The sequence below is a fragment of the Pseudorca crassidens genome, chromosome 6 (genome assembly GCF_039906515.1).
Source record: "Pseudorca crassidens isolate mPseCra1 chromosome 6, mPseCra1.hap1, whole genome shotgun sequence".
NCBI lineage: Eukaryota > Metazoa > Chordata > Mammalia > Artiodactyla > Delphinidae > Pseudorca > Pseudorca crassidens.
In genome coordinates, this window is record NC_090301.1 from 26,877,181 (window position 1) to 26,895,870 (window position 18,690).

At 38.2% G+C, this 18,690-nt stretch overlaps 1 protein-coding gene across 11 annotated transcripts in view; it reads right to left on the reverse strand.

Annotated features, from left to right (window-relative positions):
- Positions 1-1,636: 1,636 nt before the first annotated feature.
- Positions 1,637-18,690, reverse strand: part of UNC80 (unc-80 homolog, NALCN channel complex subunit) — a 242,910-nt gene continuing 225,856 nt past the window's right edge. For 9 of the 11 annotated variants that reach the window (XM_067740738.1, XM_067740737.1, XM_067740741.1 and 6 more), the window contains exons 59-64: positions 18,337-18,475; positions 15,815-15,871; positions 9,000-9,081; positions 7,935-8,046; positions 6,734-6,933; positions 1,637-5,457 (exon numbers count right to left, since the gene is read on the reverse strand). In XM_067740738.1, the coding sequence (XP_067596839.1) occupies positions 5,191-5,457; positions 6,734-6,933; positions 7,935-8,046; positions 9,000-9,081; positions 15,815-15,871; positions 18,337-18,475 (857 nt within the window). In that variant the 3' untranslated portion in view covers positions 1,637-5,190. The remainder of the gene's footprint in view (positions 5,458-6,733; positions 6,934-7,934; positions 8,047-8,999; positions 9,082-15,814; positions 15,872-18,336; positions 18,476-18,690) is intronic. The other 2 variants (XM_067740745.1, XM_067740742.1) reach the window with 1 other exon arrangement.

Sequence of the window (18,690 nt, forward strand, 5' to 3'; positions counted from 1 at the left end):
CTCCTCTGCTTCTGGCCCTCATCCTTCTTACCTTCTTTCACAGGAATGCTTATTGACAAATTGCAATACATTTATTTACTGTTCAGGCAAAATCCAGAACAGAGTAAGAGTGGCTATTTCTTTGCCAAATGTGTCTAGGATCATTGGGTGGGGGAAATAACTGTAGTAAAACTGTAAGCAGATGAGGTGGGGGAGGAGGGGTCTCTGGAAAAAGAAAACCAGGCATGGCTTTCTTGACATAAGAGAAGGCATTTTGGGCCTAAGCTATTTTGTCATCTAAGCCTGGCCACAATGTTTGCCCTTGAACAGGTCTCAGTAATTAATTTTTTTTTTTTTTACAGTTCACAATGATCAATATTCACTTCTTTATTTTCATTTAAAAATTAAAATTTCAAAGGATTGAGAATTCTAAGTAATATATGTGGTTAAAGGTACCAGATATAATAATAGATATACACTATGTATTGGGGTAAGAAAAGGTATAAACTATGGAGATGTCTTTGTTAAGGAAAGAAGAAAGTGATTTTGTCCTAAAGGTCTTTTTTTTTTTTTTTTGAAGTATAGTTGACTTACAATGTTGTGTTACTTCCTGGTGTACAGCAAAGTGATTCAGTTATGTATATATATATATATATATATAGTTATATATAGTTATACATTTGGGTGTATATATACATATATGCATTCTTTTTCAGATTCTTTTGTGTAGTAATTAATGATCTTAAGGGGACAAAGAATGCAGAAACAAATGCCTGTTATCAGGCAAGAGAAGTAACAATAGCAAAGATAGTGTATCAGTTGTAAATTCAATCAGTTCTTTTCAATGGAAATGATTAGCCTAAAGCCTCAACCACCAGATCAACAGGAACTTAAGAGAGGATATGTTGACCTTTTCTGACCCTCATGACTTCAATCCACTAAATCTTGGACTCTGTCCACAGCCCAAGCCCCTTCATCAATACGCATGTACCCTTAGCATAAAACTTACCCAATTTCGCTGTTGGGAAGACACTGCTTTGGGAGAGATCCCCCGTGTTCTTCTTTCTTGCTGCAAGTAATAGGTCCTTCTCCTGACCTTTGGCTTGGTTGTGTCTTTTGGCTCGACTCCCACCAAGAGGGGAACACAGTTTTTCAGGTAACAAATTCATGGGAGAGGAAAGAAAAAAAAAAAAGGATTTAGCAAGGGCATAACTTAGAGGGTAAGGATAGAGCACTTTGTATAAAAGAACTGGTGGTAAACGTGTATCCCATAGTGGTTCTGGCCACATTCAGCGCATAACCTGGTCCTTAACATTCCTCCCGGAAAATCTACCAGTCATTCCAGATGGTCATACCTGGGCAGAGAAGTCACACTGGGGAACTTGTCTCCCAATATGCCCATTCTGCTTTATTTTGAAAGTTAGGGATGGAAAGCATGAGTAGAATGGAGCTCATTTGGAATAGGAGGAAGGAATTGGAGGTGTCCAATTGAAGGGTGACCTCAGGCCGGACTATGTTGAGGAGAGATATCAAGGCGAGCTCCAGGGATCCAAAACAAAAGCACACCCCAGGGATCTAAAATGAACACTTTCCTGAATGAGTTAACCTATTCCCTATGTTGAAAAATGAGAAACAAAACTCAATCAGGCATCTTAAATGTTTTTAGATTTATTTTATTATATGTGCATATTCAAACACAGAAGTCTTATCTTTCATAAATATCTTTCATAAACATTTCAGTATTTATTCATATGCATTTTTTCCATGCTCTTTGGTCATTCAGTATTCATAACAAACTTTATAGTCATCTGAGGGACGTTGGCTGTGTAGTCAATCTTTTGTTTTTACCTATAAAATGGCTAATAAAGGATTTTCATCCTGCAGTCACAGTGACTTTTGAAAAATATGGAGGTACATTGATCTGTAATCCTAAATGATCCTAAAATAACATAAGAAAATTTGTCTTAAGTTTTTCCAGATACATTCTGCCCTAAACTTGTTTTTATTCTCCTGAGTGTCAAACCAAACTTTGTTTCTGAAATGCTGCAGTTAGGACCCACTGAAGTAAATGAGGAGGTGGGACTTTCTATTCACTGCCAAGACAAGGCCGTGGAATTGGAAGTGTGAGGTCACAGGGCAACAGCATGACTCGGTGTGATAGCAGCAAATTCCGGAGACTATTAGTCTCATGTACAACTTGAGGAAGGATATTTAACTTCTATTTTGGACTGTCATTCTATTTATGACCCTTTCTTCCTTGTAGGTCCCTATATACACTCTATTCCTGTCTCAGATACTCTCAGAGCTGGACAGCAGACTGGAGAATGTTTCTCATTGACTAGAGGGACAGATAACTAAAGAAGGAGGAGATATCATCCTGCCTAAGGTACTCTTGGAGGCTTGAAATAGCAAATCAGTTACTTCCAGCCTACTCAACAGGCCCTAGTCAGACCCCGAAATGCCACAGATTTTGTTTTCCTCCAGCATTGCTATGCCCATTTATGCCTTTTGACACCGTAGTTCTCAGTGCCTTGCCCCAATGCACTCAACAACTCAGTTTCCTTTTTGGAAAAAAACAACTTATCTAATAGAATTACAGAAAGCAGCAAACACTGAAAAATGAAAGTAAAATGTTTTGCTGTATAAAATGCTGTATCCAGAATTTGAACTGCTTTAATTGAATCTGAGTAAATCTACACCCACTATTGTGGGTGATACATGCTTATTCTAAGGTCTCTCAAAAGTTAATTTCAGAAAGAATCATAGCTTAATAAATGATCTATTACCAATACTATATTTATCATATGTAATAATTAACTTTTAGTCATATACTCAATAATATTTTGAATTACAAAATATTGTTACTTATCTTGAACTTTTTCTAATCTTGCTCGACTTTTTTTTGTTTTTATAAATAATTATTCCTTCAAACTCCAGGTAACAGTATTCCTGAGAATACATCTTGTGACAATCTTATGCACATACATATAGATATTTTATCAATTACACATAAACATTTAACACATTACATTCAACACGTTTAAGGGCACCTTAAATGGAACAGATGTACACATCTGCAAAATCTCCATAGTCCCAGTATGAAAACATTCCCACTCTATAAGGCCCTGTTTGTCAGAGTGGAGGCTTTTTTGCAAGGTACAACATTACTTAGCTTATTGAAAAAGTTTCCAGTAGACTTCCATAACACTAGAGTGAAGGAATCAGGGTAAAAGGCAGACAGGCCAGCATAGTCATGTTCAAAACATCCCAATACTTTTTAAATATATATATAAAGGTATATAGGATTCTGGTCAGATATTTAACAATCTTCTTTGACCCTTTTACTTTTTAAATATTTGATACGATTATACATAGAGAATTTGAGTCAAGAATCAAGAAACTGGAACAAAACACGCACATACATAGAGACTCATATAGCACAGACACTTGTAATTACCAAACATAAGGCCTCTAACACTAAGGGAGCAGCATAATTTTTAACAGGCGAAATATATCAGCTTAGAAAGAATCATAAAACCACTTATATATGTATATTTCTGCATTTGAGAATTCAGCATTAAGTGTAAATGTCCTGAAAATATTGTAAAACATAGATGAGGCCATTTACCACCTCTGCTTTCTGAAGTTTTAGATTTGAGATTTTTAGTTTTGTACTTTAACTCACAGATATCTTTCATTCTATTAGTGAATGAGACCAAAACCCCAAATTATATTTGAAAGTATATATCACATTAAAAACAATGCCTGTTTAATAAGCAATTCTAAGAGAAAAATAAGTTTCCTTTGTGATTTGGGTGGGTTTAGTAGGTCTCCTTTATATATACATATACCATATTATAGCCAATGTAGTCAAAGTTTAAGCGTACAGAATGGGTTCCAAATTCATTGCAATGTAATCACAGTCTAAACTTTAGCTTGAGGACTAGAAAACACACACACTCCCTCACCACCATACCAATTTACATATATATATATATATATATATGAGTTTTTATACACTTAGAAGTTATGTAACAGTTTTGTAATGTAAACTGTTAAAGTTTCGAAATTTAATCTTGAACTACATGATGCCAAGCCCTGCTATAGGATCAATAACACACTAGATATAGCCTCACAAGCCAAGTTTTATACTTTTCTTCAAGTAACTGAACTTCAAGTTAAAGTAAAATATACAAGCTCTGTCTATAGAGAACCATAAACTTAATATCTAAAGGATATGAATATTGTTAACATTGAGAAAGAGTTATTTCATTGAACCAATTCTAACAACACTAACCTTAATATAATATCTGAAAATATGCCATCAAGGGCAGGCACAGGACACTGTAAGGGAAAGTTAATCACATTTCCCAAAATCTCCCAATCTTGGCATTGATGTAGTCAGGACTAGACGTAGGAATACCATCTCTTTCTAGCTATTATATTTACATTTAATTTTTATTATAGTATAGGCTATTTAGGTTCTTCTTAGTTCAGAATTATGTCTGATAATTTCTAGAATATTCTCTAATGTGTTATGAAATGGAATGATCTTATGGCATTAGCATTTTGATTTACAATATGCAATGAAAATGACAGTTAAAAAATAAATATTGAAAAATCCACAGCTCTAAAAATAGTATTTTTTCTTCTTCTAAATGGCTGTATTGTTGATCAAAAAAAAAAAAAAAAATGGCTGCAGGCTTATATGCTATCAAGTTTCCCCAAACTAATATTTTCCTTATTGATTACTTTTATATAAATTGCTACTTGTACAGCCACCTGATTTAATGATTTTGAAATTAGAAAAATAAACATTTGCATGAGATGTATAATGTAACCTCAAAAAATTGCTTTCTCTTTTTAGAACACATTATTTGTAAATATTCCTAGGTAAGCAGCTCTGTAACAGTATACATTTTCAACTGCTCAAGGCTTCTTGAATCATAAACAATGTGCAGTGAAATGGCTTTTTCCCTTTATTCCTCCCTAGATTTTATGGTCTTCACACAACCAAACCATCTTAGCCATTGACTTTTAAAAGATGTTTATGAAACAATATGCACATCGACAGCAAAATCCACTGGGATTTGTGCTACCCATTGAGTGTAAAGTGCTATGTTTTCATCTTTTCCAAGCACGTTTTCAACTTTTAGCAAAGTGATCCCTTCCACATCTTGTCTACACCTACAACTCTTAAAAGGTACAGAATTAAACATGAGACTCATCTAGGTCTACCTCAGTCTCCCCTAGCTCAGTGGGAGTAAAAGGGAACTGACTGGACAGGAGGGGGTTCTCCATGCCACTTTCCTCACTGATGTGAAGGACAGTGTCTCCATGCTGTAGGAGGATGGATGTCTCAAGGCCTGTGAAGTCATCAGGGTCTGAGAGTTGAGTAGAGAGGGGGCTATGTGCTGTAGCACCTTGTATTTCTGTGTCCTCCTCCTTTTCTCCTTCTTCAGCTGGGAGGCTTTCACCCTGTGACCAAAAGGATCATAACATCATGGAAAGGTAGGATGTATACTAGGGAAAAGGATCAAAGAATGTTTGTTGTACAGCTGTAACTGGACAACGAATCCCAAGGGTGGACCCAGTCTTAGCCTTTGGTATACGTGAGACCTCAGATAGGCCCTTCCAACTTTCTAAGCCTCAGTTTTCTAACCTGTTGCATGAGCATAATATTTTGCCCCACTTATCCTGTAGACTGTGAGGATAAAAATGAGACAATGGTATTACAATGCTTTTTGCTTTTACATCTTCATTGGAGTATAATTGCTTTACAATGGTGTGTTAGTTTCTGCTTTTTAACCATTAAAGACTTTACAAACATACATAGTATATTGCCCCTTAGCTTTCTTTAAACACCACATGAGAAGAACGTGGGACCCATGGGAATTTAATGATAAAAATCAAAAGCAGGGAAAAAGGGACTTCTCTGGTGGCGCAGTGGTTAAGAATCCGCCTGCCAATGCAGGGAACATGGGTTCGAGCCCTGGTCCAGAAAGATCCCACATGCCGCGGAGCAACTAAACCCGTGTGCCACAACTACTGAGCCTGCTCTCTAGAGCCTATGAACCACAACTACTGAGCATGTGTGCCACAACTACTGAAGCCCATGCACGCCTAGAGCCCATGCTCCACAACAAGAGAAGCCACCGCAATGAGAAACCCGCACACCGCAATGAAGAGTAGCCCCCGCTCACCGCAACTAGGGAAAGCCCACACAGCAACAAAAGACCCAACACAACCAAAAATAAATAAGATAAATAAATTAAAAAAAAAAAGCAGGGAAAAAATTAAAACAACAAGAAAATATCAAACAACGACGAAAAAGATCAAAACAACGACGAAAAAGATCAAAACAAAAGTTCCTCTCACAGGATTCAGAAGGTTCTATATTTAAAGGTTTCATCTAAATTGGTAAGTTTATTTATATATATTTTTTGAATTGAACTGTCAATCATGTATCATATACTGGATTTCAATGTTTATTTTAACTATGAAATATTTCTTCTTAGAGTTTTCATAACAAAGAGTATGAAGATTTCTCTTATGCCTTCTTAAGTAGATGTATTCTTGGCCATATACTTTACAGTTTTTTGTTTTTTTTTTTCATGATGACAGGACCAGTGTCTGTCTAACAAAACATTACAGACCCAGACTTAAGTTATATGGATTACATCTGCATATCCCAATGGTTCCCAGACAGAAGTATGCAAGGAGCAAGACTTGCCTGTTTCTCCAGTGCCCTCACCTGCTTGGGAGACAGGCTGTGAAGGTCAGCAACAACAATGGCGGGGGAAGACGTGAGCACTGGTTTGTCCATTCCGTCTGGTTTCCTGGATGGGGCTGGGCCGCAGCCCTGTGGCTGGCCTGTGGCAGGAAGCATGTCTGTTGGGGCACCGGCTGGCTCTGCCTGAGCCTCAATGAAGGTCACAGATCGTTTCTGATCCGCTGTAGGTCAGAAGTAGAGCAGTAAATAGAATAGGAGGAAAGTAGGTTGGCAGTGCTTAATAATTCGTTTTAACAAGTGTCTCCTGACTAGACTTTTCTTGGTAAAGACATTGCTGGTTTATCAGTAAATGAGAGCAGATTAGACTATTATGTATATGTATTGATTTCACCTTCTTACAAAGACTAGGACTTGGGTATAAAAATCATTATTGCATAAAATAGCCTTTTCAGGGACTTCCCTGGTGGCGCAGCGGTCAAGAATCCGCCTGCCAACGTAGGGGACATGGGTTCGAGCCCTGGTCCGGGAAGATCCCACATGCCGTGGAGCAACTAAGCCCATGCGCCACAACTACTGAGCCCGCGTGCCACAACTACTGAAGCCCACACGCCTAGGGCCCGTGCTCCGCAACAAGAGAAGCCACTGCAATGAGAAGCCCGCACACCGCAAGGAAGGGTAGCCCCCGCTCGCCGCAACTAGAGAAAGCCTGTGTGTAGCAACGAAGACCCAATACAGCCAAAAATAAATAGTATAAATAAAAAATTAATTTATTAAAAAAAATTTTAATAGCCTTTTCACATAAATAGTTTTTACATAAAAACAAAATTGGCATAGATCATTAAGTGAACTTGGTCATTGCTATAACAGCTGCCAACAAGATTTAAAAGTCCCTATTATTCATCATTTCTTTGTCTTCAGTAAGACACATGACAAACCCAGTTCCTGGCTTGGGTAAATGAAACACAACCTTCTATCAACAAATTTCATAGCATTTGTGGTTTACCTTGGACTGTTCCATTTCCTAGGTGCATGAGGGGAGGGATGGAATTGGGAAAGGTGAGCGAAAAAAAGGCACTCAAGTCTCCTGGGAAATTTCGTCCCTTTTCCTAGTGGCTCCCCAAAGGTGTGCTTATCTGCATGAGCTCAGTCTCTGCAGGCCTTCCTGGCTGTGTGGCAGGGCAACGTGTCAATGTGTAGCCAGAAGGGACACAGGAGGCCTCACCAGATGGCTTCGTTTTAGGTTGAATGCTCCTGCGGGTGGTTGACAGCCGAGCCCCGTGGCGGTTTCTGGGTTCAGTCTGAGTCTTCTGACGTGACAGTAGAGGACGTCTTAGCTAAAGAGAACAGGCAGAAGAAAACTGGCAAGAAGGGTCTAACTGCCTGGGAGGAAAGACTGAGCTCAGAGGATTCTGACTATGGTTTGTTCCCTTCTTGGTGGGTCTCTGTGGAGTCTTATGGTTGTTCCTTAACATTCATAGCCAATAAAATAAACTTCTTTCTGCATATTTAAATACAAGTACGCGTTTGATTCTGGCATCCCCTTAGCCACTTCTATCTTACGATTATGACTCCTTTATATATCCTAAGAACATTAACAGAATTTGAAATAGTCACAGTGAGAATATCAGTGACTTTAAGGATACAAAACTAACAACGATTGCTTACCAATCAGCCTTTGCTCATCTAAAAGCTGTAGCTGACCATATGCTAACTCTCAAGGGGAGGTTGATGAAAAACACCTCAGGCACTGGGAAAATGTCTGGTCTCCAAATCAGTGCTGGGACGCTCCCATCAAAGAAACAGCGCAAAGCCTCATTTGGATTTTTATTTAGACAGTAACGTAAAGAAACCCCACCTAGGGAAATGTATAAAGATGATCTTTCCTTCGATTTCAGTTTTAAATTGAATTATTAATCTTGAAACGAGGCAGAAAGGATGGCTGTCTCTGCCTCTCTACAGAAACAGGCCTTAAATCAACCTTCTAACGAATCTTCCATTGTCAGTAGTTTGGCTGGCAAAGGTTTCTGGATAGGGAGCAAATAAAAATATAGGCCCACTTATTTTACCAAGTGATCAGCTTTGCTAATAAGAAGATTCGGAGCTAAAAAGAGAAGAAGCCCCAAACTCTCCGCTTGCCCAAGCACTTACCATGCTTTAAAGTTGTTCTGTACTGCTCATTTCAGGTGGGGAGAAGGTAACATATAATCTTAACATACATGGGCATTAAAAACTGAGTAGACCTTGCATTTCGCAGGATGACTCTCCTGCCCTTCCAGGGCCTGCTTACCTGCCTCAGGCCCCTCTTCCTCCCCAGCGGCTGCTGAGTGTGGAGGTTCTGCTGGCCAGGTTCACTCTGCACACTTGCCACCCTGTTGAGAGCATCAGCAGTGTTAGTGTGCCCTGGAGCAAGCACACAAGACCATTGTCTGGTGGGTGTTAGTCAAAATCACTTACAGGATACAAGTCACTTCAAAGATACCGTTATCTTTGAAGGAAGGTTGGGAAAGAATCCCCGGGATGGGAGTTTTCAAAGGTTTAGGAGGGAAGACGAGGCCTTGTAGCCCCAAGCTGCCAAAATTGAGATTCTGTTTTCAATCACTGAGGCCGGATCTATCATTCAGCAAAACATCACACCCCTGGTTTGGAAGCCACCAAAAGGCTTAAGATGTTGTACGCTAATCTCAATTTTTTTTTCAAGGGTAAGGAGAAAGGTGGTGACGAACAAACATGTACAACTCTATCACATGGATGGGAACACCTTTTAAAATTTTTCAATTTAAATGAAAATAAGATGAACGAATATCAAACACATCAGACACAGAATCCATTTGGGTGAAGGGTCACATTCAACACATGTTTGCAGCCTGAAGTCTCTCTGACTGAGTAAACGAACAGTCGCATAGATAGACAATTAAATGTCTTGTAAAACTGATTTTAGATTTAAAAGGCTGGCAAAGTAATTAAGCTGTCATTACAACTTAGAAGTTTAATATCGAACAGCTGCACCCAAACATAATACACAATTTACAAAAGCAACAACCTGCTCCCCCCAAATTTACTGTGTGTGTGTCTTTTATATATGCAAAAATGACTGCTGGCAGTGGTTCCTATTTTAGTGTTGGGTGAAGCTGAAAGAACTGTCATGGACGCATGATCATTTTTCATTCTGCATGCATGTATAATAGGAATGTATAATGGGAGTGGAGGTGAAAAAAAAGAAATGTATCGTGCCCCAGAGAACACTGTAATCCTGTAGATGATGCCAATGTGATTATTTGGTTAATGGGTAATTAATTTCTGCTTTGCCTTTGCAAAAGGAGAGTCATCTGCAAAGAGTTTTGACAGTAAAATATTCCACAGAGGAATGCAGCGTCAGCAACTGTCCATGAGAAGGAAAGACTGTATGCATTCATTGCTATTTTAAAAAAATGAGCTACCTAAATACAGTCTCCGTGCAGGTGGCAGGATGGACAATCAGACGTTTCCCCTGTTTTATTAACAACTAGTTAATCATCACATGGTTGACACAGTCACGTGTCATTTTTTAAAAGTCTTACTCATATTTCCACGAGAAGAGAACCAATGATTCCCAAATGGAGTTTATCATAGTTCTTCTGAAATAAGCATGTAATTATATTGTAATTAGACCATTTGGGATACACAATACAAAATTCCATAAAGAGTTTTAAAAACAGACTTTTTTTAAACTTTCTTGTTCTCCTGAATATCAAGTTCAAAAGATCAATGTACATTATTTTTATACATATATGGCCTTGTACCATAGATGATCTTTCTATGAAGATGGAAAATTACCCCAAAGGAACAGTGCAATAAATTCTGAGAAGCAATCCAGACTAAGTTGCTGGCATGTTTGAAATGACATCTCCTGATTAATTATACATTTTAACGTGTCTTAAATTGGAAAGAGTATTCAATTACCATAGGCACAAAAGTAGAAACAAGTTTCTCCCAAATACCAAGCAAAGCTTTCACTGGAATGGATTCTTCATTGACATCTAAATGTTACCTCAGTTCCCTTGGCCGTAAAGGGAGGTTAATACTTACCACCTACCTCCCATTAAGGTAGAGAAAAGAAGTTAGTTGATGTAAAATGATTTGAATATGAAAAGTGATGTAACATAGTATGCTTCCTTGTTTTACACTTGTAATGAATTTATTGCTTCTAGACCACTAGAAGGAAGTAGGTAATAAAATGTCTTAAAAATATTTGGGCAGAGAAAATGAAATAGAGGCAGTCCGCTTGTCTCATTTTATTCAGTAATCTGAGATTGTGAGGGAAAAAATGGTGCAAGAAAAGAAATACACGTTGCTCAGGGAGTGTTAAATGTCAAAACAATGGTAATTTCATCATGATTATTCCAAGGAAGGATCAAAAGCATCAAAATTTTCTCTATGGATAGAGAGGCTTATATCTAAGAAATGGATCAAGTTTATAGCTTTAGTAATTAGCTGTTCTATGTAAATGATATAGTATTTCATCAATGGAATGCACATATAAATGATTAAATTATAGGATGTGTCCTTGGAAATACAGCTCAGTTAATATATACATATATATATTCTCCCTGAGAATGTGATGCTAACATGTTTATATTTGGAACATCAAAGTCTGGCTTAACTGCATGAAGAGGATATGTTAATAATAAACAGACAGAGAAATTAATAACTGAAGTTACTTATGCAGAAGAAGTAAGTTCCGGTCTATATCAAATTAGAGTTGCATATAAAAAGTGGTCTCAATTTACTTTCTCCCCATGTCATGTAGTATTTCCGTCACATGTAGGATTTGTGGTGTGTGGACCATCAGGTGTGCAATGTAACATCAACCAGAAGACCATGGTGTTTGCCTGAAGCATCTCTCTGGGGAAAACTGATTCCCTAAAAATTTTAATCTTGGGAATTTGAGAATGGCTGATTTCCAGTGTTTTGCCAAATAAAAAGGCAAAACCATAAGTATAAAAGCAAATAAAACTTTCTAAATGGAAGTTAAAATCATCCTTTGTATTTTTGAGTCACTAAACAACATTACTATGGCAAACGATCTGGATTTTAGAGAAGTAAATATACTTGGGTCTTGGCAGAACTGATGTGACTCAACCTTCTGCAAAAACCAAAAACACCTTCCTCAAAATGCAAGGAAGTAATTTACAAGCTAGGGAAATTTAGACAACGTTAGAAGACAATTCTGGCACAAATGACCTCTTTTCTTTCAGCATGAAGACTTGGATTGGAGTGTATAAACACATATGTATCTCCTAATGGAATATATAACTAGTGGTATTTCTTAAAGGACAGGGGAACAAAGGGCCATTCAGTAATACAACAAAAATTTATATCACTCATCTCAAAGTACAAAAAAGTGTATTTCAATCTAGAAATAGATTTCATAAATAAAAATTTTAAGTAGAAGTACTGGGTGAGATTAGTATAGAGAAAATGAATTTGTATTTTCATTGCTTTTATCTGTACCTTTAGTTTCAATTTTAATATGGTTAGAGAAATCTGTAGGGAGAGTACAAAGCACACAGCGTAGCCATTTTCCCTGAGTGCTTGCCTTGTGATGGAATGCATAAAGCCAGCACTGAAGGAGCCATAAAGCATTTATAGAGGACAGAGACATAAACAGTGGACAAAATCCTCCTCTTCCCTTTCCCAGTAAAAGATTATTGTTTAAAATTTACGTAGCCTCCACAACATCCAAGAAAATATATATATATTATTTTTAATTTTTTTTGCGGTACGTGGGCCTCTCACTGTTGTGGCTTCTCCCGTTGCGGAGCACAGGCTCCGGACGTGTAGGCTCAGCGGCCATGGCTCACGGGCCCAGCCGCTCCGCGGCATGTGGGATCTTCCCGGACCGGGGCACGAACCCGTGTCCCCTGCATCGGCAGGCGGACTCTCAACCACTGCGCCACCAGGGAAGCCCTAGGAAGATATATTTTAAATGCCACAGAATTTAGAGATTAGAGACTAGAATCAGATAAAAAGGGGGAATAATCTGGATCTCAGTTATCCTATAAGAACTGATTTAGCATTGGCAAAGTACACTTCTCTGGGTATCACAACACACATTTTCTTAGCTATTAATTCTCAGCTACATAAAAAGTTTGTTTTCATCTTTTCTTTGTAATTTGGGAGTACTTGCCAAGTTTGCATACTTTGAAAATGTGGATGATTATGAGATGGATAGGTTATTTTTATTTTGTTTCACCCAGACTGTATATCTTGTTCAAACTTGAGCCACATTCTTATTTTCCACTGCAATTAAAATTACCCTTACAGAATCAAATAGCGTTGTAATCTTTTTTTTTTTAAGCTATATTTGGTTGTCAGTTCCTGTCTTTCAAAATGTTCTAACGTGTCCAAACCAAATTTAACTCTCAAGTATAAACTTCTAGGCCTAAGTGCTTGAATAACTTTTTGTATGTCTATATTCTTCTGGAGAGAAAATATGGTCCATGGTGTGTGTACTTGTGGGTGGGTACAGGGAGGGAAGAACTACAATGAAGTTTCTGTACTTCCAAGAGCAACACTCTTAAAGAAGAGAATTCTTCCATGAAATATTATTGCAGTTTATTAATTTCCAAAAGACAAAATTTTTTTCTCAGCATAGTGATTCTAACAGGCTTATACTTCTTGCCATGAATCTTTATAAGAAACCAGCTAGCACAGGTTCAAGAAAAATCCTAGAAGAAATTTTCTAAAGGTCTGCAAAATTTTTATTGGTTTCCACCTATTCATCAGGTTATACTATTATCCTGGTCTCTTCCTCATTTAGCCCTCAGACCAACTTGCCCATTTTGCCTAAAACAAGTGCTCTTTCAAAAGCCAATCCCCAGAAAGTTTATCAAAATGTGGGGTTGTGAGGAGGAACGGGGTTTATTACTTTCCGTTAGGCATGCTTGCTTACTGATATTCTTTAAGCTTTGGAGTCAGGTTTTCCTTAGGATTACTCGGGGTGTCTTTTAGGTCCTGAGTGCTCAGGTATGTGCTAAATGTAACTTACATTGTTAATGTCTTACTGCTTCTTTAGGATTTTAAGAGTCTGCAGCACAAAGAAGTTTCATGCCAAAAATAAGAAAGTCTGGAAACCAAATATAAGAAATCTATATCCTGTTTTATAAACCCACCTCTTAGTAATGCCCAAAGTTCCTCTCCTCCAAAGAGAACTTGGTGACATGATGGAATTCAAGAGGTATGATTTGCAGTGTATGGCAAAGGTGGACGTGCTACGGCTGTTGGAACGCCTCTGCATTTACAGAATTATTTAGAATCCAAAGTGAGTGCCTCATTTTCTGGTTTCTTAATGACCACAAATGAATCCAGGTGACTGACGCCCAGAACTAAAACACACCAGTTACAGGAGTAACAGATCAACAACAGATGATCTAAAACAGTCATCAGTGTTCTCCCATGAGCGACTAATTCAACTGTAGATAAAACCTATAGTTTTGGCTCTGAACCACCCTCAGGTAGCAAGAACTTTGGGTTTATTCCTATCAACACTGGACCCAGAGCAGATTGGATTGGTTTAGACAACTCCAGATCAGTCATTTGAACCCTTAAGCCTGCCAGAGAGGGCCAAGTCCTTGGGAGAATTTATAAAAATCAACTCAAACTCCTGCCTTCTCTCAGCAACCCCAGACTAGCATTTTACTCAGCAAGAATAGAATTTGGCCTAATTAGAAAAGGCCCGGGACAAAGTCAGCCCAATGGAAGTCTGATTTAATACTTTCTACTCTCAACAGGACACTGAAATCATCTTCCTAACTAGGTTCTCCTGTCTTGTATGTAATATTCAGCATTAAACAAATGAATGCTTTGAAACCAGTGGTCACAGTGCTAGGCTTGGTTCAGAGCTCTTCCAACACTGTGAACAATGAAGGGAAACCTCCCTAAGGACTGCTGCATTCTTCCTCATCCCCAAAGCTCTCGGTAATGGAATTAAGCCTGCACTCTGCAGCACTTCCACATTTACCACCAAGAAGAGACTGACCTGTCCAGGCAGGGGCTCGCAAACACAAATGAATGTCATGAATTACGGGGCCAGTTAAAAAAAAGATACACCAGATGATGGAATAAATTTCCCATTTTCAACTGTGGAAGAAAATGTGAAATCTGAACAAGATGCAAAGGAAACAAAGGACAACCTTTCACAGGAACGGCCTCTCAACATTTCCTCGTCTTTGTGATAAAGCAATAAACACGGATGCAACTCACTATATAATGCAAACCTGAAAGGGAATATTTTATCTTGAGATGGAACAAAGGCACTCTTAGCAAGAACAAGAAGCATTACCCCTAATGAGGATTAGTTGAGAGGTGTGAATCAACAGCACAGAATTAGGAATGTTTGCCGTGGTTTAACTGAGTGTTAAAGGTGCAGTCCCCCTTTCTGAAGCTTTAAACCAATAGCTAAGCCATTACATTGTTCGCATCATAAGACTTCTCTCACCAAGAAATGTCTGTGTCTGATATTTCATGGCAAATTTGGTGGTCATCTTCGTGGTGGGATAGACATTCTTTATGTAAGTGTTGTTTGAACAAGCTACTATAATAGCCTGTCATGCTGCATGCATCAAAGAGAGGGAATTATATAAATCGTACTGACATTGGTATTCTTATTATAGCATCACTGTTTTCTTATCATCCACGGTATTAGCTGAAAAACCTGTCTGGACTGAGGCTTCCTAATGATGGGGAGTTGTATGAAAAGGCTTCTGAAAAAAATGTTTCTTAAGGAATATCAGCAGGGGAGAAAATGATTAGGTGGGATAAATTTAACATTTTGCATATCAAACTCCTGAGACAGTCCATGGGATAAGCCCCTAGGAGAACTCCAGGAAGTTTTTGTTTTTTTTTTAAAGTTAACGTTTTAGGCCATCTCTGATTGAGCTCTGAAGCTGAAAATAAAGGAGGCTACACCTTTGACTTCCAGGCTCGTGTGTTTATGAGCAACAAAGGGCAAGGAATGGAAATCGATGTCAAGACGGGGCGAGAGGAGACAGAGAGACAGAGGAGACAGGGAACAGCTCGTTTCCCAGCACAGACACCAATACACAGGTAGCGTTGACACTGTACCTAGAGAGGCTGCCCTCGGCGGCCAGGCCCTGGGAGTCATCGAGGACATTAGGTTCACTGCAGGAGGGGTAGGGAGATGAAGCATTTAGGGAAAGAAAATGCAAACAAATAAAAGAAAAAGAAAAAAAGCATGCACTTTTCTGCTTCCAAGGACCAAAAATAAATAAATAAATTTAACAGAACCAGGAAGGAAAAGGAGACAGTCAACCATTTCACCTTGTGCTGGGTTTGTCAAGACCTAGGACTCAAGCCAACGGGGAGGAGGGGCTTTGGGTGGATACGACTCTCAGAGGAGTGAGTGATCTATTTATTGGTCAAGAGTTGGGACTTAAAACGAGCTCCGAACGGACACGGGAGCTCTGGAACGCACTGCAGAACGAATCTGTAGAGGACAAAACTATCATTCCTTTGGTAACCATCTGGCTGCGTGGTTATGATTTTTCACCTATCATATGTACAGATGTTTCATCGATTAGGATCCTGCTTCTTTCTTGTGTCTTATGACATGATCACACAGAAACCACTTACCATGAACTGCCACAACCCAACTCTTGGAACTGATGCCATTAAGAAAAGCAAAGAAAGAACCCGACTTCACCTGCTAATTTTGCAGTGAAAATGCAAGTAAACAAACGGAAGGAAGATAACCCTGGAAAATTCACATGGAACTCGCATTTACGTCCTCACTCCATCCTCTAGTGACTGAATTGTAAATGTCAAAAGAAGAAACCTGTCAGGTTGGTGAAAGAATAATTAGTTTATCGATTTATTTGGATCACACTGATTTGGGAATTTGTGATTATACTTTCTCTCCCTTTCCTTCAGTGCCTAGCACTGAGCTAAGTACTCATGAGGCACTCAATAAATAGTTGTTAAAATGGATGGAATTAAACAATTTAGAAAATTGGAGTGCCCGCCTCTAGAGAATTGTTGTTCACCTAATTGTACACTGTAAAAATAGCAACCATCCCCAGAAAGAGGCTTTCCCTCACACACAGAGACATAATTACCTTCCCTAGCCCAGAGGGTTTAACTATATTATTTTTCTGGATTTCTAGTATATCCGTAATAGAACAAATTTTCTCCCCAGGAATGAGATAACTCCTTAATGGATATGTACAAAGGGAATTGATGGCCTAGTTATTTTAGGTAAATAACCAAAAAACTCTTTACTTAAAATTCCCTAATTTAGACTTTTAGACAGACTGCTAGATAGTTTTCATTTATTCTTGATAGAAGTTTGCACATTTCTAGCAATTAAACATAAATCACCACTTACCAGTATTAACTGCTTGTATGGCTTTACATCTTTTTTTGGATATTTTATAGTTTGGCTCTGATTTTGTTCATATATTTGATTTATAAGACTTCCTTTTCAAAGAGAAATTACCAAATGGTAGGTAAAGCCATCTCTTACAATGACAGTAATCCTTATATACTAGCAAGTTTTGTAATAACTCAGTAGTACATAAATAATGCTTTCTTTTTAAGTATGCAATTCACTTATTAATCTTTTATCATTTCCCCCTATTTTTTCAATATTCTCCAAAGTTTGGCTTTATTTCACAAATTTTATTTCATCTGTACAGTTCAGGAATGATTTGCTAAAGGATATAGATCTAGGGTAATTATTTCTGCACGTAAACTAATTTTATCTGATCATTAGAATGTGACCTGATTGTTCTTATTCTCCGTGTATAAGTTATACCACAATGACTCTATAGGTAATAAGAATAAACAACAAACTAGATAAAAAACACATAAGACTGATTCTTTTAAAGAATTCAGTTTCTGAAGTAAAAATACTGCCTCTGAAATAGATAGTTTTATTTCTTATGTCAGATCATTTCCTATATAACCATATATATGGTAAACTATATATAGAAAGTTTTAAATCTATATTCTTAGAGGGCAGAGAACACCAAAGAAAATGTTTTAAAGAGTTTAGCTATGGAAACATAAAACTCTCTAGGTAGAGAAGTTACCTTAAAGACCAACTTTAGCTAACCTCTCATTTCACAGAGGAGAAAACAGTGGGCTCCTGTTAAATGACCTGCCCAACATCACACATAGTGGCATAGGTCTTCTTCTGCTTGGTTAAGCATCACTACCTCCAACTAAATACTGATGATACACCAGAAGTCTAAACTACCACATATATCAAGCTAGTCCTATACACTTGCCAGGTACTCATTATTAGCTTAGCTGATGTTATAGCTGAAATACAAGAATGTCATCTGAAAGAAGACCATGAAAGAAGACCATATATCTGTTTATAGAAAAATTTTAAGGAGAAACAATGTTTGGATCAGAAATTGAGATCCCTTCTACTGGCCTGGCTTAGAAAACTCTCCACAAGTTGTTGCCTGTGCAACCCTCGTTGAAAAGTTGTTTGAATGGTCTACTTAACAACATTGATTGTTTGCTTCTCTTTAGTCCTTTTTTAGAATAACAGGAGTGAGTTTTCAGAATTTCTACCTTTGCCCCCAAAGGCAGAGTATAACATATCCATGGCTCTTTACCTTTGGCTGGGTAACATGCCCACCTCAGCCTGAGGTGCAGACATGCTGGAGACATGGCTGGAGAACCGCCTCCTTCCAATGGCACTCAGGAGGTAAGCTTCTTGTTCACTTACCACACTGGGCATGCTGACAGAGTCATCTGAAAGGGCCAGAGAAGGGAGTGTTAGGCAACTGTGATGTGGACCAGAAAACCCAGACCATCTTTGTACTTGGGCTCCATCCTTGGCTTGTATGCAAACTTAGGGCAGTATCTAAAGCTAAATTATCATCCATCCCTTTGTACAGATTCAAAACTAAGACCTTTGGGGCCTTAAGAAACATCTTCACTATTTTTATAAAACCAGAGACTTTAAC